Source organism: Varroa destructor, unplaced genomic scaffold (assembly GCF_002443255.2).
Source record: "Varroa destructor unplaced genomic scaffold, Vdes_3.0 BEIS01000001.1, whole genome shotgun sequence".
Taxonomy (NCBI): Eukaryota; Metazoa; Arthropoda; class Arachnida; order Mesostigmata; family Varroidae; genus Varroa; species Varroa destructor.
The window spans coordinates 70478092-70505069 of NW_019211454.1; the positions used below are offsets into that span (position 1 = coordinate 70478092).

The 26978-nt window shown below is 40.4% G+C and overlaps 1 protein-coding gene across 10 annotated transcripts in view; it reads right to left on the bottom strand.

Annotated features, from left to right (window-relative positions):
* Positions 1–7212: 7212 nt before the first annotated feature.
* The window catches only part of LOC111248418 (calcitonin gene-related peptide type 1 receptor-like), a 146427-nt gene continuing 126661 nt past the window's right edge, over positions 7213–26978 (bottom strand). For 7 of the 10 annotated variants that reach the window (XM_086978057.1, XM_086978068.1, XM_086978061.1 and 4 more), the window contains 8 exons: positions 26842–26933; positions 19040–19190; positions 14411–14561; positions 13600–13663; positions 12935–12998; positions 9025–9110; positions 8174–8351; positions 7213–7785 (listed from right to left, as the gene is read on the bottom strand). In XM_086978057.1, coding sequence (XP_086834183.1) covers positions 7585–7785; positions 8174–8351; positions 9025–9110; positions 12935–12998; positions 13600–13663; positions 14411–14561; positions 19040–19190; positions 26842–26933 — 987 coding nt within the window. In that variant the 3' untranslated portion in view covers positions 7213–7584. Of the gene's footprint in view, positions 7786–8173; positions 8473–9024; positions 9111–12934; positions 12999–13599; positions 13664–14410; positions 14562–19039; positions 19191–26841; positions 26934–26978 lie in introns of all 10 variants that reach the window. The other 3 variants (XR_015319545.1, XM_086978074.1, XR_015319546.1) reach the window with 3 other exon arrangements.

Below are 26978 nucleotides of genomic sequence, written 5' to 3' on the forward strand. Positions count from 1 at the left end.
CTCAGTGACAGGCAGTCTGTACAGGATACGTACATATATAGGCGGGCGACTGAAGTATATAAATTTTCAGGTTGAAGGACCATGAGCCTACAATTGAAGTAAGCCCACTATTGGGAACTAGTAAATTTAATAGTTACAATGAAGGTATAAATCTTCATACGCATCTGTTTTTTTTATTATGGCTCAAACTTTTTGTTATATTACACGGAGAGCTAGGCCACACAAGTGCTAAGTAGAAAATTACGAAACACGAAAGCGTACACTCGGAAAACTAGCGTTAAGCAGCATACGCTGTGAACGAAAGTTCCCATACGAAGTGTCCACATGAATACATAGAATACGTAGCATGCTACCTGTCCTACTTTCATATAGGTTTGTGTACACATTCAGTCGCGTCTCAACAAAAAATACGGGTCCAGTAAATATAGTCAGCTAGATCCCGTAGAGGATCTGCCCATAGAGGATCGGCCCTACCTGTTATTCATTGAGCTATAAATCGTATCGTAGGAACACGCGTATGATGCTAACAAAAAAACTAACTTGGTAAATATGTGAGCTGGTAACCACCAACATTTGTCTTTAAGGTGTTGCAACTTCTAAGTTATTACTCAACTTACTAATGACTCGACATGGATCTTTTTATATTCGCTGATATTTATCCTTGACCCATGTGACAGGACATGTCTGGATAGATGCTTTCCGTAATGTATTTATGCTATTGATCTAAATAGCCTCATAAAAGCTTCGTAATAATGACCATACATGATAAATAATTTCCGCGCTTACAAACAGTTGGCGTTTGATTTGTTTCCAGTCTCGAACAGAGTAGTTCAAAGAATGAATGAGTGATATCTGGCCAAAGTGCTTTCAAACATGAAACAGTAAGCAAAGGCAGCTTGAGATAGCTTAGAAACGAGACCTGTATGGCTTAGTGCGCTGGCTTTACCAGACTCTTCTAGGTCTTTAATACTGGTCCACTGACGGCCGCTAAACTATATGGGTGTTATCTTCTACAAATATTTTTCATTGAAAGTTGTACAATTTGGACAGAATTTGACCAAATATTCCCAATGAAGAGTGTATAGGAAGATATCCCTTAAGGTAAAAATATGATTTTGGCGTAATGTTCCTTATGGTTGAATATTTCCCTTCTAACCAATTGGTAGAAAATACATTGGTTTATGTCAGCAAGAACAATTACCTCGTTTTGGTCAAAAAGGTCATAACAGCTTACGAAGTTTACAAAGCTAAAAAATGATAACCAGGCTAGGATTAACACAGACCATTATTTTTTGTTCAAGATCTTAACAACATGGAAAATGTTTCGGGACGGAACAGGTTTAATAATTCAGCCAAGACAAAGAAACATGGTATAGGCAAAAATTGAGCGCGCAGTATTGGGCGGCAGACACAACGAAACACTTAAAAGTAAATATAGATAGACACTAGGCCTTCTAAGGACATAGCTTTTACCAGCTAATGATTCCAATTGTAAACGTTCGCGTACCTCATACCTATCGGATCAATGCTCAGTATTTAAAGGGACAAAATTAATCTTACAAATAAAAAAACACAAAAATAGTCCCAACCTCAACTGTAAATACTCATAGAGTTCCTAACGGTACGAAGTTAGAAAAAAATTCTACTTACACAAGCTCGTAAATCGAAATCGATCACCTTCTCTATTAGAGAAATACGTTCAACGCTTCAAAAATATATTTAACGCTGACTAGCGAAACAGTATCCTACGGTATTTGGAAACGTTCGACAGCTCACGGCATAAGATCTATTTTTTTTTATAAACACATAGCACTTACTGGTTTCAAAATATTTCAGCGTCTTAATTTTTTTTCCTGTTCCATCTGTTCCAAACCGGAGGTTTCATGTTTTGCTGATCTCGCATATACAGGCAACGTGTGGTAAAATATTTTATTTTATGATTTTTTATATTTTTAATTTTCGAAAATTGTATAGCATGATGTTTGTACGTGGCGTTATCAGCTAGAACGAAAGAATCCTGTTTCATGTCTTATGGAGCATGTGTTAATCCCAGTAGCTTTGTATCTGTAAGTTCTTATAATAGTTTAGATGATTATTGAAGGTAGTACACAATCTCTCGGTTTTCTTTTCGTCACAACATGTATTGTAAGAAAAAAGCCTGACCACTCGAATCGTGATAATCACCATTAGGCTTACTCATAATGCATAGTAGGTAAATTATGCACACCCACGTAATATATGATGCAAGAAAGCCCAGCGTGATACAGATAATTGCTACCGTATATATTTCATTTTGGTACCATTCCCGACTCCATAAGCGAACCCACTATCATGGCCAGAAGGTATGGAAGCTTAGAACTACTTAGATGCGTTCAGCAAGCTCGTGCGTAGTTGTGCATATTCACTTTCCTATCGTGATCCCGTTAGGTTGGAGCACTCTGACCTTACATTCGGTCCGTCCAACTCGCTTATGCAGCCCATGTGACCATCGAGCCCCATCTATCCGTAGTGTCCATTTCTCTTTCTTTCCCTTCTGTGCTTACTTTTTCTATGCAAGCTATAATATATCTTTAGCAGTCACATACATACAGATACGTACTGACAGGATGCGGAGAGGCAGCTAAGGGTCCGCAGCGGAAGTTTTGGGTTCGTTGATCCATCGAGAGTATGTTAGCCCATTATGAATATCGAAAGGAAGGCCTAACGGAGGCGGCTCTACCATTCCGAAGTGGCATAACGGCAGCGGCGACGGGTACGGCAAGATGCCGCTAGTGCTTATCATTGTCGCGGTAGGTATTGGGTTATTGTAGTCGGTGTGTTTTGGTGGGGACGATACCCGCGAAAGGAAAGGGAGGTATTCGCTTGCCTCCTCGGCTCCATTGGAGTCGGCCGAAGGCGTGATCCGTCGTACAATCATTGTTTGCTGGCCTCCTCGGCCTTGACGTTTTTGGCGACGCCAAGGCAATTGTACACAAACACTTGCGCTGCGTCGCAACAGCCAGCAGGCTCCGTGTTCGTAGGCCTGCCGTGTTATTTACTCCGTTGGCCTGAGGTGGCTTGACTGCAAACCAGCAAATCAACGATGTCACTGGCTTTGTACCGCCTCCCTTACAGGTTTGGATTGTGTGCGTGAATTTGTTTGTATACCGACTCCTGCCTACTGCGTCGTAATGCGCTTGGTAACGAGGCGCACAAGGGTAAATAGATAGGGCTGTGTCAGCAAGATTAGGACGGGTTACGGAACGGTAAAGTAGGACATATGGAATAAGCATGGGTGTATGGTCATGTTACTAGAGCGTGACATGTTGGCGCTCTGTCCACTGTTAGGGTTCATCGTCGCAGGCAACGTAAAGTGGTTGGATTGACGAAGGGCGGGACCAGTTTTTTTACCTATATGTGAGAAGATTTCACCTCTATTCTCGATGTTTGCGATCCCTCGTCCACGTGCTTGAATCAGGCTCCTCTCAAAGCTCCAAACGCTCACTGCATGAAGGAAGCCAGCTGCATGAGTAACATTGAGCAAAGGGTGAGAGGTAAGTAGTACGGCTATCGATTTGGGTAGTCTATATAACGGTTTATATATGTCGGGTTATGTTAAGCGCTGCCTCCGAGGATTGTGGATTGTTTATACCGTCTTCCAGTGTCATTGTCATCGTTGTTATAACCGTTGCGCCTTCCCATTATAGATTGCATATGGTGGAGCTCTGTAAGAATGGAAAGTATCTGCCCTTGTCGTCTTGTGAGAAGCTCTTGTTGTTCGGGGTCAAGATGCGAGCGATCAAGGCCTCCTATATGCAGACTGTCAGGACACCATTCAGATACAGGTCGATTAACCCGATCAACTGTCGACCTGTTGCCGTCCTGTAGCATAGCGTTCTATGTAGACCCGACAAGCCAGTCCACTAATCAAGTTTTACAGCTTTGACTTTCAATTTTGGATCATCTCGAAGTGCTGGTTGCGGAGCATCGCTGCTGTATCGCAGCTAAGAGCAGGTGTAGTTAAGCGGAATATGTTACGAACTTTTAATCCGTCAATGGTGATTTATCACGATACGGAGCGGTGACCAAAGGCCCCGTTAATAGTACTGCTCTGAGGGTTCGTGACAAAAACTATACTAAGGATGAACTTTGTTACCGAAGGCGATATCGTCCTTTCGGTTAGACTGCCGTTGTTGCAATTCCTCTCTCCAGTTTCAGGTCCAAGACTGCGGCCAAGTCATTGCCATCGACACCCCTTGCGGGCGTATAGAGGCAAGTCCTACAAGCAAGCAGGAACAGTGTCAACGGTCGGCAGAAAGAGTAGTGAGCCACCAGTCTGTATCTATGTAGTAGATGTCACGGGAGCGAAACGCGGAGGGAGTGGACAATGCCGGCCTTGCGGAAAGCTAGAAAATAAACACAGCTAAACGAGACAGTCACACGGACGGGATACAAGAGTATTATATTAAGAAGAATGACAGGATCTGTTAGACTGAGTACTAGTGTAAGTGTATTAGTCATGACTCAGGTGGTTAGTAAATACATCCCTGATATTGTTTATTCTTCTATATGGCGTTGCGTTTTTATTTTCGACTGAGTTCTATCTCGGTCTTTTGGTTTCTGTTCACCCCGCTTTTGACGTCACGCTGTCGTTAACTCTCGAGGCATGACTAATACTGGTACCGTGTGTACTAGCAGGAATTTGTTATGTTACTTTTTAGTTTTTGTTATTATTATTTCCTAATGTGTATATCACTGTGTCACTGTTATTTGCCTTTGCAGTTGCTACTCGTTTTCCCATGTATCGATTATATGCGTGTATTGACCTATCCTTTGAGAAGCGCTCTTATAATAACAATAAGGTTTTACATGAGTCTTAACGGAGTTAATATTGAGTGTTGTCAGAATAGCCTTGTATAACTGCCTCCATACTTCAGCCGTGGCGCTACTAATACATGAGTTTATGATATGACGACATATACATACGGAATACAATATTATATTATACACATATCGTTTATAGTAAAGGGAATATTCATGATCGTGATTATAATTAGACGATACGACCACATATCGATCATTTATTAGACCTGTGGAAAAAGGTGAAGATTTTTTATCGCTTCTAGGGTAACTAAGTGAGAAGCCAATCGTCACTGATGAGTGTCATAAATAGACACATATATATATATATATATGTTATCCATGATGGACGACTAATATAATATTATATCTATGGACCATATCGCTCGGAAAGTAATCGCGGTTGTCTTCATTGCTTCGCTCTATTTAGTCTTACTTCCTAATGAGTAAATATGACATTTTGTACGAAATCTTCTTTGTCGTCATAAAGCGTTGCTGTCGCTTTAACAGTGTCGCGTGGAGTTTGGACCAAACGTTTGCAAGTGGAAAATAGCATTTTCGATAGTTGTCTTGCACCCAGAACAAAAAGTTGCCGAACGACCAATGTACAGGTGCGACAAATCTGAGAGCTCTATAACTGGCCGAAATGGCTCGCTATATATATTTCGGGGCGGTATTTTCCACTAGAAGAATACACATAACTGATATTCTCAGGTCCGACAAGTATCGTGTCCAACCATTTCTTTGCGAGCAGATAAGTATTTGACGAGCCCGTATATTTTAACGATAGAGCTTTGACGGTGTACGCGAAATAGATTTTCTGGCTTGCTTCCGTAGGCTTTCAGACCCCACAGAAAGAAGATCATTGTCGCTAGCTCACGTCTTTTCCATAACTGATACCCACCTTTAAAGTCAAAACTCAGGTCATAATCTTGTGCGTCGGACAAAGAGGTGACGCCCACCACCGGTGCATACCATTTGACCTCAGGTAGACGACAATTTTTTTAAACAGCCTAATACGTACGACAGGTGTTTTCCCTCTTAGTTATGCCACTATCGTGTCGTTCTGGAACTGGAAACAAGTATCTCATTCTAATCCCATACTACAGAAACCGACACTGACTGAAAGAAATCTTCTAAATCCGCATAATAGTAAGATGGTCCATGTGTAAAGCGGCCATTTTCAGCAGAAAAATTAATATTAAGTTCTTTTATAGGTAAAGACGATATATGGACATACGCAGCGATATACTACTACACACGACAAGCAGAATACACCTATGTGTGTGTGCTTTTTTGCGAAGTGGGTCCCTTTACCCAGGTGTTATTGAGGTAGTGGCGTGTACTGACTGGATAGCAAGGTCGATATATGAGCTGATCAACGACGACGCTCTAAAGTGATCTTAAAAAACACACAATTTTGCATATGAAACGTATGATGCTGGATCAACCGGCTTAATTCATGTGTCAACACTGACGGCATTTAAATACATGAAGAGATACATATGTTTACAACATGAAACAAGTCTATAGAGTACACTTAGATAAGACGTAAGTGTATGCGGCGGTATTGCCCAAAAGGGCATTGGAAGCGTTTTTTTTTTGTTTTTCTATCCTTCCGCGCATCAATAAACACCAAGCGAGCCAGGCTTACGCTGCATTCGATTGTCAACGCATGACGCTAACTTGTGTTGAATAAAAAAGTGTGGAGCAAGACCAAATGGACGCACGCTGTACATTCAGGCGTACCTGGGCACTCCATCATCGTTATAGGTTAATCAAATAGACCAACATAATTTTGTCTAGCGATGCAATGAAGCACTCTTGAAGGTTACCCATCACGTAAATGTGGGTAGGATCGTTGAAGTCGTCGCCGAGAGTCTTCTCCTTAGATGCAACGTTTATTAGCTATTTTCTAAATTTCTTCTATGAGTATCATGCTGTTCATTACGTCTGCAATTTGCAAAGAGCAGCAACTATTGGAATTTCGAGCACTGTTTGGTACTACACTGTGGCCTTTTTCAGGCCTCTGGCGCGGATATCTATAGGAATCGGGCTTCAACGTTACCCATCAAGTCACTAAATGACAATAAAGTTTTTTGCGTTTACGGAAACTCGCTAGTTTACAGCATATCTATAAAAATACACATGGTATTGATATGAATTTTGAAGCTGTACACGTTGAAGACCTGTTAAGAAGTTAGTACTGTTTTGTTTTTCATCGTGACATTAAACAGGACCTATCACTGTGCATTTATATTGAACATGAAAGAACTTTAAGATGACATTGTTAATTAGATGATAGAAGATGACAATGTTATTAGCTACCGTGTATAGTACCAACATAAGCTAACCGAATAATGGCAGCCCCTGTGATTTACAAAGTGGCACCATGCGCTATTTATTTAAAGTGAGACTGCATCGGTCGCATTTATCAATCAATGGCGATTGTTACGTCAGTCCAAATGATTGCGAAGTGCGTCAGAGTTCCGCCGCTGTGAGCAGTTGAAACTTAATTATTATATCGGCTATAGCTATAGTGACAGTCTCCATGAATATTATATTATATAATTAATTATTACTATAATTATTGTGCTTTCTAGTATTATTATTATTATCACAACCGCCTCACGCTTCTTCCTTGTATGCCTGATATTTTTGTGTGATGGGGGTTTTTGACGCTTGTCATGAAAATAAAGAAAAGGAACATCACATTAGCATCATAAAGTTAGCAATGATCGTTGATTAACAATTGGTGTCGTTTATTTTATGCGGATTCGGTTGGGTGAGTGGTTTTGTCACGTCACAACAGCGGACGTTGGTCTCGGCGACGGAAGATACGTGCGTAGAGAAGGACATTCTGGCGGTAAGTCGTACTCCTCGGCCACTGTTGATTCCGCGCCGAAGGACATATCGGCCATATGAACGTTTCAGAAGGTGATGCACCTGCAGAGTCAGAAAATTGATATAGAGAACGATATAAGAATCCCTAAAATTGGGTTTCACCTATTTTTTTTAGATTGCATATAAGCTGAATTTTTTTTTTTCGTCTTGGCTAGCAGGCTCATAATTTGGTCGATAGCAGTCTGTGATATTTAGCCTATTGTGCAACAATTCGCTTGCATCTTTTTATTTCTTTTTACTGCATGGTTCTTTCCTTTGTACAGCTCATAGAATACAAATGCTGTTTTTATTAGCTAGTTCTGTACACCGCATTGAAGGCCATATATTGTTAGTATCTTGAATTAAGCTATTTTGCTTTCCAGGTCGAACTTTTATTACCACAACAAACAGCTGTAGATTAGAAGAACTACTAGCAAATATAAGTACTCACCTCTCCATTGAGATAGCAAAATAGGAATGCTACGAAGGTACCCTGGAGGCCGTCTGACGCTTTGCTATAATACGCGTACAAGGTTAGACCTCCGCAATAGTCAGGCACCCGATAGAGACCCAGCAGAAAATGCATCCCAAACAGGGGAAACAGAATCATAACGGCGCGGGCAGCTTTCCTGTGGGGAGCAATCCGAGACCGTAGAAGTAATCAAAAGAGTGGCAGCAGTAGGGATAACGGCAGCAGTAGTCGTAACCGCGACGCAGGTGTTGAAGAGGCAATGCGAATAAAGGACGAAACTTTTAGATATGAGCAGGGGATTTTTAGGCATAAAAAAAGGAACAAACCGAAAGAAAAAAAATGTAAATTAATTGTAACTTGCATTGTTTATCTGCGCTTCTTATTCAAGAACTGAATACATAGGTAGTTGCCTATTGCCCCCTCAGCATTACGAGAAATGAGGCTGGATCTTTCGCTTTCTTGCTCCAAATGCTCGCCATTTAGTTCGAATACATTTAGTGTTAGGAGTACTTTTGCAAGTAGCAAACTGTCACTATATCAGTACGGTTCCCAATATGTAGGGTTCATTTTATGGATACCCTAGTTTTACATCGCTGTTGTGCGAGCCCAACGCTCATCAGTTTCTTGTAGTCTGAGAGAAAAACAAACGTTTTAGCGTTAGCGTCAGATGTACTGTTAACACAGTATTATTATATCTATTTTAGGCGTCGATTCGTTGAAACGAGCATTACTAAGAAGTTAAAAAATCTGCCAGATCCGAATTAGGCCATACGCCTCTTTATGCACGTCGTACCTCTTCTCTCAATTCTGAAACCAGACGAAGCACTTACCGAAACTGAATAGGCTCTTGACCGTGTGAACTGCGCAGTTTGGAGACGAGCACCCTCATAATGTTGGTCAGAAAAAAGAAGTTGCACTGAAAAACAAGCACGCACATACGGAATATGCACAACCCTAATACTAAGCACAGCATGATACACAACGGTAAAAGAACATGATAGAAATAGCAGCGCCATCGCCACCACCTGCATCTATTATAATGTACGTCATCAGCAAATTGTAGCGAGGGTGCGCAATTGATGCAGAAAAAAGCGAACAAATAAGTAAATAAGAGATGCAGAACGTGACCTTCTTTTCTCCCCCATCTTTCCCCCTTCCGGCGGCGGCGGCGACAACGGCGGCAGCAACAGTACGAGCACAGCGAAGCGAGGAACAATGGATCAGCGAGTGAAGTACAATTGCATTTTGCAAAGTGCAAATGCACGCAAATGTACGCACCGATTATTAACCCACGTATTAACCTATGCTAGGATTCTTCACTAAAGACTTGTGGTCTGGAAAATGTCACTGCACTTCAACAGGCGTTACCTTCATCACTGGAGCATAAGAAGACTATCGGCTTTCTTGTACCGAGTTTCCACCAATCGGCTGCTAATTTGTGTATTGCAAGAACAGGGTATGCGAGAGTCTAAATTCTGCTGTGCAGTATGATAACATATATCACTACATAGTAGGCACGGGCTATTTGTGAGTGCATATTTTACCGACAGGTTTCGCCATTAATTCCCAAGACAGCATACATCAACTCGGCTACGAGTTTCTGCAAATCGGCCATCCTGTAACTCTCGTAGGTGATTTGAATTTGTGTACTGTCCGTCTGGTTTCCGCTAACGTTATCGGGCCAATTTATAAGCAAAAGTTTATATTCAGAGTCTCCATCTATCGCCAGCGGACGTTCGTGACTAACTGAAAACATCATTTGAGCGATGAGTGGCATCCTTCCCGATCTGCCCTTCATGGACAAAGGGCAACCTGAGTATTAATGTCAACCTGCAGCTTTCGCCTGTAAACTTGGATTTTCCGATCATCGGCGGGTTCGATGAGGTGGCTTGTAGGCCCACGAAAAGACTGTTGTATGAAAGAAGCCGACTATGAAGCAATAATGATCCATTTGAACCTGATGGTTTGCCAACGACGTTTCCCTGAGTGCAATTTCGCTAGCTTTTTTAGATATACCCACAGATTCAATTGGCAGATTCACGCCTCATCGTTCTATCTCATCGGCCTCTTTAGATAGGTTTATCGCTAGCCTAGTAGCCTTACCCAACGCTAACAACACGCCAAAATCAATCAACCACCTTGCACTTGGACTGCACCCGCGCATCGTTTAAAATCGAATGATGGCTTAGGCTTCTTCTAACGTCGATGTCAGTAATGCACAAAGTTTCGATCCGCAGGCAGACCCCTGAAACCCATGCCGACCTGGATCTACTAACCGGTGATACTCAAGTAATTGCCAAAGAAGTTTTTCGAAAGCTTAGACATCGGTTAAAAGCCAACCTGGATCATTCACGGTTAAACGGAAGTTTGTTTATGATATTTAATACATTCCTGTTGTACATCCTATTACATTACACGAAACTAAGCTTAAGTTAAGCCTCAGTCCGTGTCGTTTATCGCCGACGTTCAGTAAAAAGGCTTCCCATATTCTCGTGATGCCTTTATTGGTAATATTTGATACACCGTTCTTAAAATAAAGCAGGTTTCTTTCAGTTCAGCTAGCCGATTGTGTCGGCTTTTACCCTGGTCTCATTTATTCGCCGAAGACATTATGCTAAAGAAATAAATCCGTGGGGCGAAGCTGACTGTAAACGTTGGGTAGGGCTTTTTCCCCACTCTATGCACATAGCTTCGCCTGGAAGATATGTAGTTGTTTTACCAGGGAATTTGCCCTCTTAATTAGAACAGACGAGCTCAGAATGTCAGGAAAAAAATATTTTGAGAACTAAGAAGAACTAAGTCTACTGAAATGGCACGTCGCCCTTGATTTGCTGAGACGACCTGTCCAATATCTGGCAAAATTAAGCTTTTATCGCGACCCAATCTGCCAAGTGTTTAATAAGTTGATAGACTCGTAGACTTGGATCGCGTACGAACAGTAAAGACAAACAAAGTGCTTGAACCAAAGAAACTGTTGGTGTGTTAGGATACCTGATATTATATCACAAAGGCCGACGGAAATCACGCAGGGCCCGGAGGTTATTTATCTCAGCCAGTGAAATCTCGTGTGTATATATATATATATATAGCAGCTAAGCGCAAATGTGGCTTATTTAGCTCAGACCGAGATCTGAACGTGTTGGAGAAATGTGTGTTCGATATTTGCACAGATTGATATTGACACCGCAGGTTGTATTTACGACTGTTTATCTTCATTTGTTCACTTTCTGGCAGCGAACGAATGGTTGGTGTTGCCAGTCTTCTATAAGAGCCCTAACGTAGTCCCTTGTTAATTAGTTTGCTAGAGGCTAAGGTATAACAGACGGTTTTTACACTGATTTATTGTTTATAGTCAAAGCTGTACTCTTTAAATAAAGCCTCATCATAGTCAAAATGAAGCTTCTGTCGTGGAACCCTCTCCCACGTTCTTTAATCTTTGTGAAGACCAAACTAGCAACACTGGCTTACGTATTCGTTCTGCGTTCTTCAGAGCTTATTTACCTTGTTTCTTTTGCACCTTGTTCGCTTGGTGACTCCCAATTGACATACGGCGCGGAGGACATCTTTTCGAAATAGATTCAGCGTTGGAAACGGGACAACACCCGGTTAATTTGGGTTTGACTTTTGATAGTCGCCCGACGATAAACACTTTTAGTGTCCGTTGCATGGCCGCGTCCAGCTCTTGAGGGACTGGGTCAGATAGAAAAAAAAATGTATGCAAGTCCTCACATTCATTTGTACATACGCATCGTTACTTTTTAAGTCGGGGGACGCATTGGGCTGCAAATTGTCACTCCTATAAGCGGCGAACAAGTTCAAAATACTAACTGAAAAAAAGCTCAGCGTCACTAATTTGCCTAAAACTCCGATACGTCAAATAATATTTGATTTTTTTTACTCAGTCCAAACGTCGGGATATACATAGGCCTCCGATTTAATCAGCCAGAGCATAACTTAAAAAGAACTAATGGCCACCCTATCTCATCAACGACAAATCTCATACTTCTTTTTATATTATATCCTGGCTACTTTCAGGTGATATTAGTGACGTAAGTGGTATAGTAAACAAACAATATGTAAAACAAAGCTTGTTCAATTTAGGATTAAGCTTTGTTTAGGACTAGCTTGGGCTAAATTGACTCAGTGTCAGGTAGAGCAGGCCTATTTACATATCGATAAACAAAGGCTGACCTATGCCGAGGCAGCAAACAAGCGGCCGTATATTATAGAAACGCGTGTCTTATTAACGCTAAGGAATTTGTGAGGCGAGCGCTATTGGGTGTACCCATTGTATTCAACAATATAAAGCAGTCTCTATTTTTTCCCTTGGCTGGAAAGATTTATAGGTATAACGATAACCACATCGCTGAAAAATAGTCTGCACGTCTGCCTCTTAATCGTTGATTTGTGCTTGACTGACCCACGCATCGTAGGTAAGTGTATATATATGTGGGGCAAAATAATAATCCTACGCATGTAACTACGCTAACTGCCTCTGTACCTATGACTAACATAGGCGCAGTGGCCCGATCAGCAGGACACCTGCAACAGGTGCATTAATTGCTTACTTCGGCTATCAGTAATAGAATGACAGTTACTATTGTTGGCTGCTGCTACAACTGCTGCTGCCGTTGTCGTCACTTCTGCTGTTTTAGCGAGCCGTTTTCTGCTGGTTGTGTGCTATTGTAATAGCGGCATTGTTTATCATAACGCAATACAGTTAACAAGAATGATACCCACCACAAGACAGAGGAGACTAGGTGCCATGTGGGCCCATTCAAGCCAGCCACCGGTCACCTCGCAGCTGAAAGGGAAACGTAACAGGCAGTGATTAAACGAGACGCATACAAAAACGCAAATGCGATAAAAGGCCAAGCAAGGACGATATGATCCTCATCGTTCGCGATGTATGCAGTACCCCGATCTAATCAAATAATTGCTAAATCTGTAACCCGCTGTGCTACACCGCATTAGTACTAATTCAACATATTCTTAACGAATAATACAACCGAAAAATATAGAGCTGAACTTAAATATGACCTTTTATTGAGAACGGACCTATATACTTTCTCTTGATTGCAGTTGATTAAGCAATCTCTTTTTTTACGTTCTCAGTCATCTTTTGCACAAAAAAGGCCAGTGCTTGCCGAAAAGTAATCCGACAATTGATGGCAATACGTTCATTTTAGCGGACAATAGAAGAATGTGTGAAGTGGGATGTGAGTTCTCGAAGTGAGGTTCCTTCTCCACAAACTGCGGATTTATATGGCCAATAACACGCTGTATGTTATTAAATGAGATAGTTTTTGATTAAGCTTCTATCTAGTTTGCTTTTTGAAACAATCATATACGTGCAATACGACATCGTTTAGGCACAATAAAAGCGATGCATTGAGAATACTTACTCCGACGTGTTCTTCCCTCTATAGACCATTGAGCCGTAGATAATGAGAAAGAAGGCTGGCATAACTGTAAAATTATTTAACAAACATTATCCTCACAGGTCGCAAAAGTAGCTGAAACGGGATTAAAGGGAAAACTGGCAATTCTTTATTCGCGTTTAAAAGAGACATTTGATTTACACGCTCGCTACGTTCGAGTTCTTTCTTACCTCGGACATCCTTCCCAGCTCGTTTCAACCAATTTAAGTAGCCATCTAGATATACACGAATAGTTGTCAGCCTATACCTTTCTCTTACCCACAAACCGAAATTTACCCCATCTGTGAATGTTGTGCCTCCTAAGAAGGCATCAGTGGCTGCGTTCCATTTTAAAGATGCTATATTCTCTGCACTGGTAGTCTGCCTTTCTGTATACGCTGTTATAAACCTGCCATCTTTAACTTGTGAACAATTGATAGTAGTAACAAAGGTGGCGCAGCTTAAGTAGAGAACAACAAATAAATCATATACTTGTCACTAACAAAGATTACTTTTGCTACATGCTAACGATTATGTTTCTCTCTTTGTTTAAACCTACACAACGCCTTCACCAGTCCAGTCCCCATATGTGGGTGTGACTGATACATGTTCATAGTAATAAGATAAAGTGTATAGAAACCTATATATATATATATATATGTATCTGCATTATTTTTTTATAGAAAAGCACGAAAACCGATGATAAAAATGTTTCTTTTTTTGCAATGGGTATGCTCCCAATCACGGTACTACACGCACTGATGCATTGCACTTCAAATGAATAGGCGTCACTAACCCCATCCGAATGCATAGAATGGCAGCATCGACTTTTGCTCTTTAAAAGCCGTGACGAGGATCTTGTGAAGATAGAAGCCCTCGCAGAACATCCAGGCGTATTGACACATACGCAGATACTTGATAATTAACGTTAGTGAACGACACAGCCACTGAAATACCGCCAAAGGATGTCATTTCATTAAGATCTACTTTATAAAGTCTGCTATAGAACCATGATTGTCTTAGTTTATACACATGAACGCGTAAAGCATTATTGTATGATGGCGTCATTTCTAAAGTTAGCGATAGTTTGGCTATCAAGATATTATTATCAAAAAAGATTAGATGGGAAACCGCAATAATAAAAAAAGGCCAACGAAGGATTGCAAGAAAAAGACTCGTATCACTGCTGCTGTGGGTCTCTGTTTAACTCTGTATATGCGTATTGCGTAACGCGACAGACTTCACTTACAAAGCCAGAAGTCGCGATCTTCAGTTCCTATTTGAAAGATGCATACCAAATAAAGTTGAATTGCAGTTACGTCCAACTCCGCTTCCGCTACTGGAATTATTCCTGTATACTAATGCCACGCAGCCATGTTGCCATGCAATCTGACTTTGTAGACAATTCATTGGTTTTAAGCTTTACAGGCTCAAGTACTCGAGCAATATACGAGGAGCATAGTATACAAAAAAAATTGACGGGCGAGCATTGCCCAACGCTCAAATGGTATTGATGGGAGTCGATAGTCATTTTACCAACGCGCACTCATGTACCTTTTACTCTAGGACAACAGTCACCTTTTCATATCAGCCCCTTGTATAAGTTGAATGATTGATTATGATCAGAGTTGAAACAAAGACTCCGACAGCTCCTGGCCCCCTTTCGAGGACAGCGACGCCGGGTTTTTTTGAAAATCACATCATAAAGGGGTTGATTCGGAGCTCTGAATAGCTGAGGTTGGGCTTTAGGTATGCTCACTATGTGAATAGCAAGGTGGTGTATTTAAATTGGGCAAAAGTTTGACAGTCCATCTTTCGAAATCCGCTGCTATTTTCGGTGCCAAGCGAACGCCATTTCTTTTTGCAGAAAATAAAAAACGTTGCTGTGGAGAGTAAAAACGCGTCGATTTTAGAATTCGGCTTTTTAGGGTTCGTTATTATGCAGTCTTTCAGATTTTATTTTGTCAAAAAGGAGTTAACTAAATGATGTCGGTTTACGAGTGCGCAACGCAAACCACAAACCCCATCTCTTGCCCGAAATTGATCGTTTTCAAAAATTTTTGCAGAACCTAAGAAAAATTTGCATGCGGCACGACCAAAAATCCTTGATAGGGTTTCGATTTCAAGCGCTCGAAAATTTAACGAAATAGACCAAAAAATCATTTTTGATACGCCTTCTGACACAGAAATTAACGGCCGTTTTATGGAGGAGAATATTCGTTAGTGGTTAGATCCGAAGACGCTCCTCTGGTTAGCTCTTTTTTTTTGAAGTTTTTTGCACACCTTGAACTTTTCGGCCGTTTTGAGTGCCTGCATTTTGCGGATTTTTGGCCTTTTACCAGCCTAATCTTTAGTTCGTTAGAATTTTGTATATCTAATAATAATATCAATTTCGCACAGTTAATATTGAAAAGTTATACGAAAGAAATGTTTTGAAAAGGGCTAGTAAATCGTTTAAATCATAAACTGAGTTGTAATCGGGGCGGAAGGTGGTTATACTGAATAAGCATAAATCTTAGGAGTAACACATGTCAAAAGAATTTTTTTTTTTATTTAGATACAGTCTAGAAACATAGTTTAAGAACAACGTTCAATTTAGAAGAGCCATTTTCCGCATCAGTGCTGTGGGCGAGTAGATGTATTTATTATAATCTAATGGTTATTATCTATAATCAGTAATGTACTGAATTGTATATAATCATTGCTGATTCATCTAGCATATTCGTGGAATGCCATCTCTAGCTGGGCTCGTTTTTTTTCTTTGTTACTTCAAGCAAGAACGATACGACAAGGATGAATTTCGCCAAACCCAGTTTCCATCTAAACAAGGTCAGCTCTGTTAAAACTATTGAGTTTCGTACGTAAGCTGCTCATCTCTGAAATGGGTCGCCTAACGTTCGTTCCTTTTAAGTAAAAAATTCATCATTCTACTGTATAGTAACTCAGTGGTTTAGCTCATCATTGGCAATAGTTCTATGGCTACGTATAAACCCAACAATTAAACCGCATCTAGATACAATCTAATTATAAACACAGTTCGGATCGATTCAACCAGGAGAGCTTGTTGGGCATAATTTTTACACTGTTCTTGTTTTAAATAGCTAGCTTACGTTTGACCCATTGAACCGAATTTTCAATGTGTTTGGCACAGTACCTTGCCGCATAAAGGTCTTATATAATAGCTTGTCTTAAGAATTCTATGATAAATCGACTGTTGTATTAGGATAATTAGACTGATATATTCAATCAACAGGCTGACAAAAATAGTTGTACTCTAGCAATTCTGGAAAGATAAAAAATATGTTAAGTATAGTTTCGGGTGCATCGATATACCTCAATGAGGGTTTACGATGCTTTCTAAAGATGATTCCAATGAGTCATTAAATGGCCTCGTAGATGTGTAGCGTTTTAAGCCGAACACACGTAAGTCATGCACTGGAAGTATCTTTCTCTTATTTAGCTTTAGATTGTAGATTCGAGAGGTTAAAGTAGTTACGATTTTTTTTTCTCTATTTTGTTGATGCCTACGTCGACTAACACCTTTGGAACCTTTCTAAAAAGGTAATGGTAACGTCTGATAAGCCACCTCTTTATATGTAGGTCTATGCTCCAAGTGTGGCCTCATGTATTCAACACTTGCCATAATTTCTTTGAAGATAGTCAGTTTGATTCTTCGGGAGAACAAAAAAGAAAAGCACTAATATTATTCTACGGTTGAAAACGATCTAGAGATTCGATTTAGCTGAATTTAAGTGTTGTAGGTAAGCTTTTAGAAAGATCAGCTACCAGAGCCAATCTGGCAAGCCAGGCTACATTGTATTCATAAACGTGTTCACCATAGAGATAGGCTGGTTGAACGAAAACAAAGAAATGGTATTTCAGCTCTCTAAATACTGCGCGTACCTATCACATGAGTTGGACCTATTTCAGTTTTCACTGAGAAATCGTAATGCTGTATAAACGGAAATTCGATGAAATCTAGCATCGTTTTTCAGTCGACTGTTATATGCTGGTCCCTTTTCAATTGTTCCATCTATTAACGACAGTTGGAAAGTTGTTGAAGGTGCCAACCTATCGTGACGCACGTGACCGTTCCTTAGGCAGTTCGGCCGAAAGCAGACGCTCAAAACTGTATACATGATCTGCAATGTTACTGGAGGCTACATGTAGCATTTTATTGGCGACAGTTTGACGGTTTGAAGAAGATTTACCCTCAGCCACCTTGGATCAGATGCCCTCAGCTACATGGTTTTACAAGATGTAACAGATTGCCAGCCCGCCAATATTAGCTAGTTACGTTTCTGGTAACGGCCAGAAGGGTCGCTACGTCAATTCTCACCAACCGATGCGTTTTTTCGTTAACTCATCATCAATATGTTATTTTTTGCTTTCGTTCTAACATATCCAACTGCTATTTATCGTTCAAAGTGATACGTGTAAGAATACCACGGCCGTTTTCTACGGGCTAGACGTTATCAAGGCGACAATACAGATTTCGTATAGTATACCATCTGTACAATGAAAAGCAATATTATTCAGAAACTTTATGATTGCAGTAGCGTGTAAAAAAGAAAAAATGTTTAATAGTACGTAATTCAGATAAATATAACATTTTCTCTGCTTGACATACGCGAACAATGCGAATAGTTGATTCTTAGTTTGTTAAATATAGCAGGAGGGCGAAACAGGTAAACCTTTCGTTCGTTATCCCCATTACCCGTTCGAGCCTAGGCTCACTTCATTGTCTCAAAGCTGTAAGCTAACTTATCTTAGTACCATGTACGTGTACAGCCGTTACTAAGCAAATGGAGGGTTACATTTTAAGGGAGATTCATTATCGTACTATATAATAAAGGTACGCATCGATTAATGGGAAACATTATCACTGCGGATCGCTTCTTTACATCGCCTGGCACGGGGGCTTGTTCTGACCATTTATACTGGCGAAAAAATTGCTACAAAGGATCATCAAGCTCCTAAATTCGTCTAGGGATTTCTATTTACATCATAGTCTATGATCTGGTTCACCGCTCGACCACTGCAAATAAACTTCCAATAGGATAAAATGCAGCCTGACAAGTGTATAATTTTTTTGTTGATTACGTATTCATACCTCTACTACTTTTCTGCTCCCATTACCTTAGGACGTTTGAAGGCAATGTTCCGATTCATCAGAACTTTAAACTACGTTATGTCACCTAATAACACTCCTAAGTAACATTTACATGTTAATTATGATAATAACTGAGCAAGTCATTCATGTGACCTATATGGGTTTATGCAGGTCGTCTTCAGGCGTATGAGCTCCAAAAGGCGTCCTTGCTTTCAGCTCTAAATAACTGATCGCAAAAAACACAGGCAATTTTACAAATTGTACAAAACGCTGCTTGAATCGAGAACAACTGTTAAATGGTTTTGTACTTACGAGAGTGGCAGCGGGATCTAATGGTATAGGATTGGTCTTGGATACACGGGACATCGTAAAGATATAGTCCTTAGTGATTGTGGCTAATCCGTGTAGTAGCAAAGAGATGCATACATTTTTATGAAGCAATATCCGGATTACACGTAGTTGCCTTAAAACAAAGTTACAGGCTGAAATTAGTACTCAAAAAAAGCTATAAAAATAGACAGGTATGATTTGTCTCCATGCTTATAAAAAATACGAATACCAGGTTAGAGGTCAGATGTTCCTTGAAAATGAAAAAAAAAGCTCCTTTATTAAAACTTCGACTGCTAACAGTTCAGGAGGAAACTTGGTGAGTCTTTCATATTTGTGGTCGGGGTATACAATCAAACTACGAAGAGAACACAAAGCTGAGTTGTACGTACGCAAGATAAAAACGTTGGCAGATAACGATTTTTCAATTGTGATGAATGTATGTAACGCTTATTAATCGTTCGGGCTATTGTGGATTATAAAAAACGTATTTTTATAAAACTGGAGCATTGTATATATAAACAAATTGTGCATTCTCGCTTTCTATAACTAGTAGAACTGTAATGATGCGTGTTTTTTTCATGGAACTAACTTCACCAACCGATTGACTCTATGTGTACGACAGATCTAACTAGTGGAGTAGATATTTCCGCGTGTGTTTATTCAGAGCGTGCTCCACCGATCCTGTCACCGTCACAATTGTTATGGACCGGTAAAATTCAATGGGAAAAGCGACTTATCCTTCGGCTACTTGAACTGAATTCAACAAAGGTTTAAATCAGCCCGCGCCGCTATCGACTGAACTTCTTGCTGAGTGACTGCTCTTGCCATATGGTAAAAACAAATTAAAGCTTACATATATGCTGCGAGGAACCATGCTTGAAGTTGAATCTCAGCTGTAATGAAGTACGTAATACTTCAGATATATATATGCAGATCCTAAAAATGTATGTATATGCTGTTTAAGAAATCATAGAAAGGAACGTTTCGGAAAACACAATAAAAATAACTTAGATAGAAAAAAAAAAAACAATTCTACGAATGACGCTTGGATGAATGTCGTCACAGTGTACAGTTTCAGCGTGTTTTGAGCAACGACGGCACGTTGCGGACACACGGCCACGTTTATAAAGCAACTGTACTACAGTAACTAATGCCAAATAATCTACTGCAAGCATCTGCTACGCCATCGATTCGGGTAGACTTTTGTGGACACCGCTAATTTTATTTCTAATAGTACGAAGTGTTTACGCATTCTCATTGTGATCTAAAGCATATAGACGATAAAGTAGATAGCTTGCCTGAAGAGGCCTCATAGATACCATGGCTGTTTTCGAGACTTGACGCCAATGGACTTCAACAAGTGTCGACACGTGAAGATTTTAGGGCCAACTGAGCAAGAATCGGGCAGAACACAAAGTTAAATGTTTGTATCAGCAGTTTACGGCAATAATTTGGATTATGTGCGGTAGAACGGATTTACATTTTATAGGGATTACTTTGCAGTATATCAGTTCCACGTAAATAAAAGCCGTTTGGAGTTTATATATAGACTTTTAGAAGCCATTTGTACCATTATTGGGAACTAGGGCAGTCCTAGTTTTCAATTTCAGAATTCACTACACGTAGTGCTTATTAAAAGAGTGTCCTCAGGACGAATGTCTAAGACCGGCTTCCACGGCGATTGCTTGTCCACCATTATAATGCTCTCAAATCTCAAACCGTCATGTCACGCTCTCACGTAGAACTTTGCATATGTTTTGTATACGAACGAGGACCTTTGAATCACTTAACTTGAACTACTTAACTTACTAAGACTGAAGGAACAGCTCTTCGGAAACCTGCAAGAATCGAAAGCTGATGCCATTCCTTTATGCCTGTAATGCATGCTCGCCCCTGATGCAAAATCGGAGATACATTCCTATTTAGCTGTGTACGCCTGTGTAACCGCTGCAGCTTTTAAATGGATCTTTCCATTCAAAGCTAAACACAAATACGCAGAATTTCGTTAATGCCACAAACTAGTAAACTTGTGTCAAATAGCTTTATGGCTTTTCGTAAGGACTGGCCAAGTTGGGCTAACTTTGGTCAAAGGCCTGATTTTAAGCCTATTATTCACAACCTCTATATATGACATTCTAATGAATTATGAAATGAATAGAGCGCAAAACGCTCTTTAACAGCGAAGCACGAATTAGAATATTCAGAAGTATGAACACGAAAATACTGATAGCTCGTGAAAAGGGTCAGACGACCTTTTCCAGTACACTCGCTCGGATGTCGTTCTAAAGATCCGCCTGAAAGTCGATCATTGATTGGATTGTATTCATGCACACGAATCTTGCAGGTAACATTTGTAGCGTCTTAGGAACAGATCATATCAGAAGGCTTGCAAATCTTTGAGTTTCTCAAAAGAGCCCCGATACATGATCACGTATTAATGTTGGACCCGCAATCTGTTTTAAACTGCCGCGTGAGCAAATGAATTTTCGTCTTGACGCCGTTGTAACGTCGAACACCGGTATGAGAGCACCACCATGCTTTACTCTAGTATATAAGAAACAAACACAGAATCAGAGAACGTAGCGGTAGTTAAACAGGAAACATGACAGTTGGCTCTATAAAGGGTAGGTGGACCGTTCCGGTCTAGCCAGGCCCCTGGTATTACCACATATGTACTCAAGTAATGCAACTACAAACCCGGAAAGCCTCAAAGGCACCCCGATCTCATGTATTTACTTTTTTCGAATAATGTTCAAGTTAGCTTCAGCCGGTGTGATGGACAAGCAGGAAGGCTCTCAGTGGTCTACAAATAGAACGAAAGAGGTACAAAAAGTAGCACCACCTGCAAATACACACACGTAAACACAAGTGTGCGCCATGATAGTGCGTGTCTCCGCGCGCCAGTTGTACAGCTGCTGGTGTACATCAAGAATTGCACCGAGGCCGACAGCCTCGGCCTTCGGTCCTTGGCCCGCCAGAGAAGTCGATCGGCCCAGCAGGCTAAACAGTGGCCTGTCAGCCGAGTAGTACGACGAAATGCATTACCACCAAATTGTCGTGCACATTCGATGAGCAAATGCTACGCTTTGTAGGTACAAGGAGGAGTAAACGTCGTGGCAAAAAGCGGACTAAGCAAATCGCAAAGTAGATTGTAGCATAGAAAAAACGTGCCACGTGAACAGAGGGTACGCACCTAGAAGAGTAAGTGACTGCAACAAGATGTGGACGACTTGGGAGGCTGGTGTCGCATCCGATCATTTGATAGGGATGCAGCATTGACCTAGCTACATAATCGGTCGCTGTCGGTTCCCAACCAAATAGGCCAACAGAAGCAAGGCAGCGCATAAATTGTAGGTAGCACGGCAACGCTAGAACTTCCGCTGACTTCGCTACATCTGATGAGACAGTCGAACGATGTGATAAATCTGTAGAATCACTTAATGTCTATTATAATAGATTATGTTGTTAACTAATGTAATTTTATTAGTTTGAAACAGCTGAAGGACAATGTCAATCTATAGTGATGTACATAATGCAAACTTATATTAGCCAACTACTACACAGGATAATGCGCTTGTTTAATAAATATAGAAGCTTGCGACGAAGTCTAAATTCGAGAACTAGCTTGAATGTACTTCGCTCGAAAAAATGTTCAAAGCTGACAAACCTCGACACATTTGTTTGTCTATTCCATAGTGAGTTATACGCGATGTGAAGTACAACGGACTACCGCTAAAATATCTGACGTTTATCAATACCTTTAAAATTCTGCCAGTCTTCTGTTTATATGTATATAAATGGTAGACTGTATGCATAACTTTTTCGATATAGGTTATATGGTACATTCCATGCAAATAATCATGGATTTTTGATACGTATATTTATAAAAACGTCCCATAGAAATACGTATTTGCCATTGGTCATGGCAATCAGATTAACTTCAGGGACATGTTCGACCAGTAATCGTGGCAGTAAGTCAAAGTTCGTCTCTGGTCTGAACTGGTCAAACGGAGCAATAAGTTAAGAATAAATAAAGCTACGACCGCACCATTGAAGGTCCGTTTCGTTCGGAACGTTGAACTGTGAATACAATTTTCGACAAAAATACGGTTCAAGCAAGCGTTTTACGCCTCGCACAACTATCTCTGCTGTGAAAATTGGTTGTTCGGTCAGTGTAATTATTTTTCTTATTGGGTCGATGCTCGATTCTCGTAATGATAGAGAGGCACTGTGTCGTCGACCGGTCATTACTCAGGCTTCACATGAAACAGCCCGTATGCTGCTGCAGAGACTCAAGGAAAACAAATCAGAGTAGGCCAGTGACGGAGCATTGACACGAAATGGTTTTAGCTCCAGATCAAGCAAACAAATCGTGGACGAAGTCTAGAGCGCTATGTTAACTGCAAATATCCTCCCAAACACAGACAGCAGAAGAACGTATGCTGTCCATAAAGTTCAAATCAACCTTTCAGTAACTTCGCATGCAAATATACGAGCGATTTTCGAAATTGTGTGGCGTTCGAATAACGTATTGTCATGTACGGGAAAGAGCACTTCAGTATGAGCGGTATTGCTTTAGCGTAGCCAACTTCAAGCATATCAAATAGCAGCAAATAAAATCCGCTGGCAAAATAGACGCTTAAGTATGGCGGACATCAACTGTATCAATGTGTAAGCTATGAGAAGTGCCGAAAAGTATAAAAGTAACGGAAGCTGCAATATTAAAGAATCAACATTCACATAAACACAATAGATTAGGCGGCATATTGAATTGGTGAATAATTTATTGCGCCAAACTTTCCACGGAGAACTGACACGGCCAGCCTTTCTTTTTAATACCATAAATGTGGCAATGCACATATCGGGCCATACTCTGACAAGGCACTACTAGCTATCGGGTTCTATAGCGGAAAACTGTTCCGTGTAAAAACGGGGCCACCGAAACCGAGTTCATTGTCATGGTGGACGACCTGGTGCATCGCAATGATCCTAGTATAGTTACAACATCAGGCCCCGCATCTTGACGAAGAAGTTTGCCCAGCTGCTTCTTGTAATTTAGCAAGCTTTCTATGATAAGGGTCCTCTAAATAATTTGCACAGGGGAGACAGACAATATTGCGGATCAAAATAGGCTAACTTTCGACCTTAATATGTGTTTTAGTTAACGCTCTTATTACGGCGCAAGTTCAACAAGTTCATGAGAAAAAAAACAGAAAATATAATAGCCGAACTCTAACCGTTGCTGCAAACAAGAACGTTGGTACGTTAAATTTTAATAGTCAAAACACTAAAGTACGTTTTTTCTGCATACATACAAACAAACACATTATACATCTGTACGTAGCCACCAAAATTAGTTTTTGAACGCAGAGATGCAAGAGTTGAGCTGTATTAAACGCATGACCAGGACTTTGACGTACATGAGGAGTACACTGTGCGCCATTCGCTCGATTTCTGCTTACGAATATCAAATATTAGCTGAAAAAAAAAGTTCCCGCGTTCCTTTCATTTGCGGAATGGATAATACCACATTTTTTCTTTCTGTAAGAACAGATTATAATGCTACGTATGTTCCACTCATCTTCTTACAAAATGACGTATGCCGTCCTACCACAAAGTAGGGGATTTTGTCCCAAAGTTTTCCAACGATGTTTTGAGCTTTCAGTCTGCGAGTTATTGTCCAGTAAGCGAAACATTTAACGCCGCGAGGTTTAGACGAAATGAAGGATGTAACAAAACCTCCCGTTTCAAGCTCAAACGGGTAACTTTGTCGATATTTGCCGCGTGCGGCCGCGTATTGTGATTAAGCACGACGACGTGACCTCGTTTGCCGAATCTTTTCCCTCAAGTAGCCTCGTTGGCTCAATGCAATTGGATCAAATAAGCGTACCACTATGTCTGGTTTATTAGAAGCAACTGCCAGCGAATCAGACTCTCGCAAAGCATAATTTTTTTTTTAATAAAGGTCCGGTGGGATTGTGTCTTGACTCTTCTACTAAGCCTAAAACCTAAATAGCCTAAAAAAAGCCAGAGCGCTCGTCATCATAGCTAATAATTAACTCTGTGCAAGAATTAGTCAGCGTGATAATTGAAGTGTCAACATGCAGCGTTAAACTGTTACACTTTATTGGATTCAGAGTGCTCATGACATACCCCAGCTCTAAGATCACATAGAAAAAATCTGAGGTAGTTAATGATGGATGTGTGGTTACAGCCCATTTTCTAGTTGCAGCCACACATCCGTTGTTAATGAAGACAGCGAATTCCCAAGACGTTTTTCTTCTGAAGAGCCTTCCAATGGTCATCTTCGACATCAAATTTAAACGGTCAGCCGAAGCGGCATCCTTTATGTCCTGGACGCTGCTTACAAACTACTCTCAAGCAGTCGTTTTAGCCATAGCGTCATTATGGTACACAAGGCGAATGTTTCGAGTTACTTCGGTAATGTCTTGATTTCGAAAAAATGCAGAAATTATACAGAAGGTGAGAATGAGAAGAAGTTTCAGGTTGGAAATCCGTTCTTAACCCAATATTGCTACATTACGCTGATAGAGCGTTTTCGAGCGGTATATCAGAAGAAAACAACAAGTAAAAGAGAACGGAAAAGAAAAGTCCTTTAAGCGCGGAAACCTTTTCCAACCTTATAATGTCAACATCCTTACTTAGACCCATATATTTTTGTGCCCTTGGCTGCTACTACTGTGGGAATCACCTCTTAGGAATAGCACCCCCCCCCCCCCCCTATATTTTACATCAATTGCTCTAATCATATTTTAAAATAAACTAGTAAAAACAACATACTAACCGTGAAATCGCTTACCATTTTCACACAATTATCTTCTGTTTCCTACAGAAAAAACATCATCCTAACTAAACGACTTTCTCTGATATGCGTTTCTGGGCGACAAGCAGCAGACACTTGTGGATGATCTCGTCATTGTTGTTAGAGTTGATCTTTTCGCATGATATAGACTTAACAAAATTTGTGCGTGCCACAGTCCGTTGCTTCGCTGGCCTGCTATCGATTAGTATTGCTTGTATTTTACGGGCTTAATTGTTTGAAGCCACCACCTATGAGTTCCTCGTCGTATGCGGTATTAATCACGTCCAACTTTCAATGTCATTGGCGGCACGTGCGTAACCCCTCGATTTCACTGTCTTGATCAGAAGACCCACGGCCTGCCAAGTATTTACCAGATCGGCGATGTTTTGTTTTTTTAAGGTAGGACATTTTAGTGACTAATGGGTGGATTTTTATATCCACAGCGAATCAAGCAATTCTGTGATTAACCTGTTTCTTATTAGCGTTATTCCTGTTGGCAAGCAAACATGCCTTTTTCCTCTTTTTTTTTTTAGAGTTGCTATCGTAGTAATAGAAAGTTGTAGTAATAGAAGAGTCTTACACCGCAAAAAACATAGACACATAATCGGCTGACTAGCCGCGGATTTGACCATGTATGTAACCAATCGTGTAAAAGGCCATCAAAAAGTGGACTCTGGCCAGGGAAATTTTTAAATGGGAAAAATTATACGAGTATATTATGCACATGTGGTTAAGGTTAAACATAGTTTTATAAGATAGCTTGCCGACGTTGTCATTTCATTAAGTCACAGTACACAATTAAAAGTTGATGACACCTGTGAATTTACTAAGGAACCTTTATTTATTTTCTCTCAAGTTCTTTATATGAAGGCCCAACAATAAACAAGGTAGAAAATAATATTATAGCTGTTTAATGTAGTCAGCTAGTCGTCAATCATCTTCCTAAACAATTTCAACTTACTTGTATAGTGAAAAGATGACGAGCGTTGGTAATAGTAGAACCGCCGAAAGCGAATGAAGATAAATACTGAGATATACTTCTAAGTGACGATGCTGGAAAAATATAAATCACCCATACGTAAAAATTTTACTTTTTGG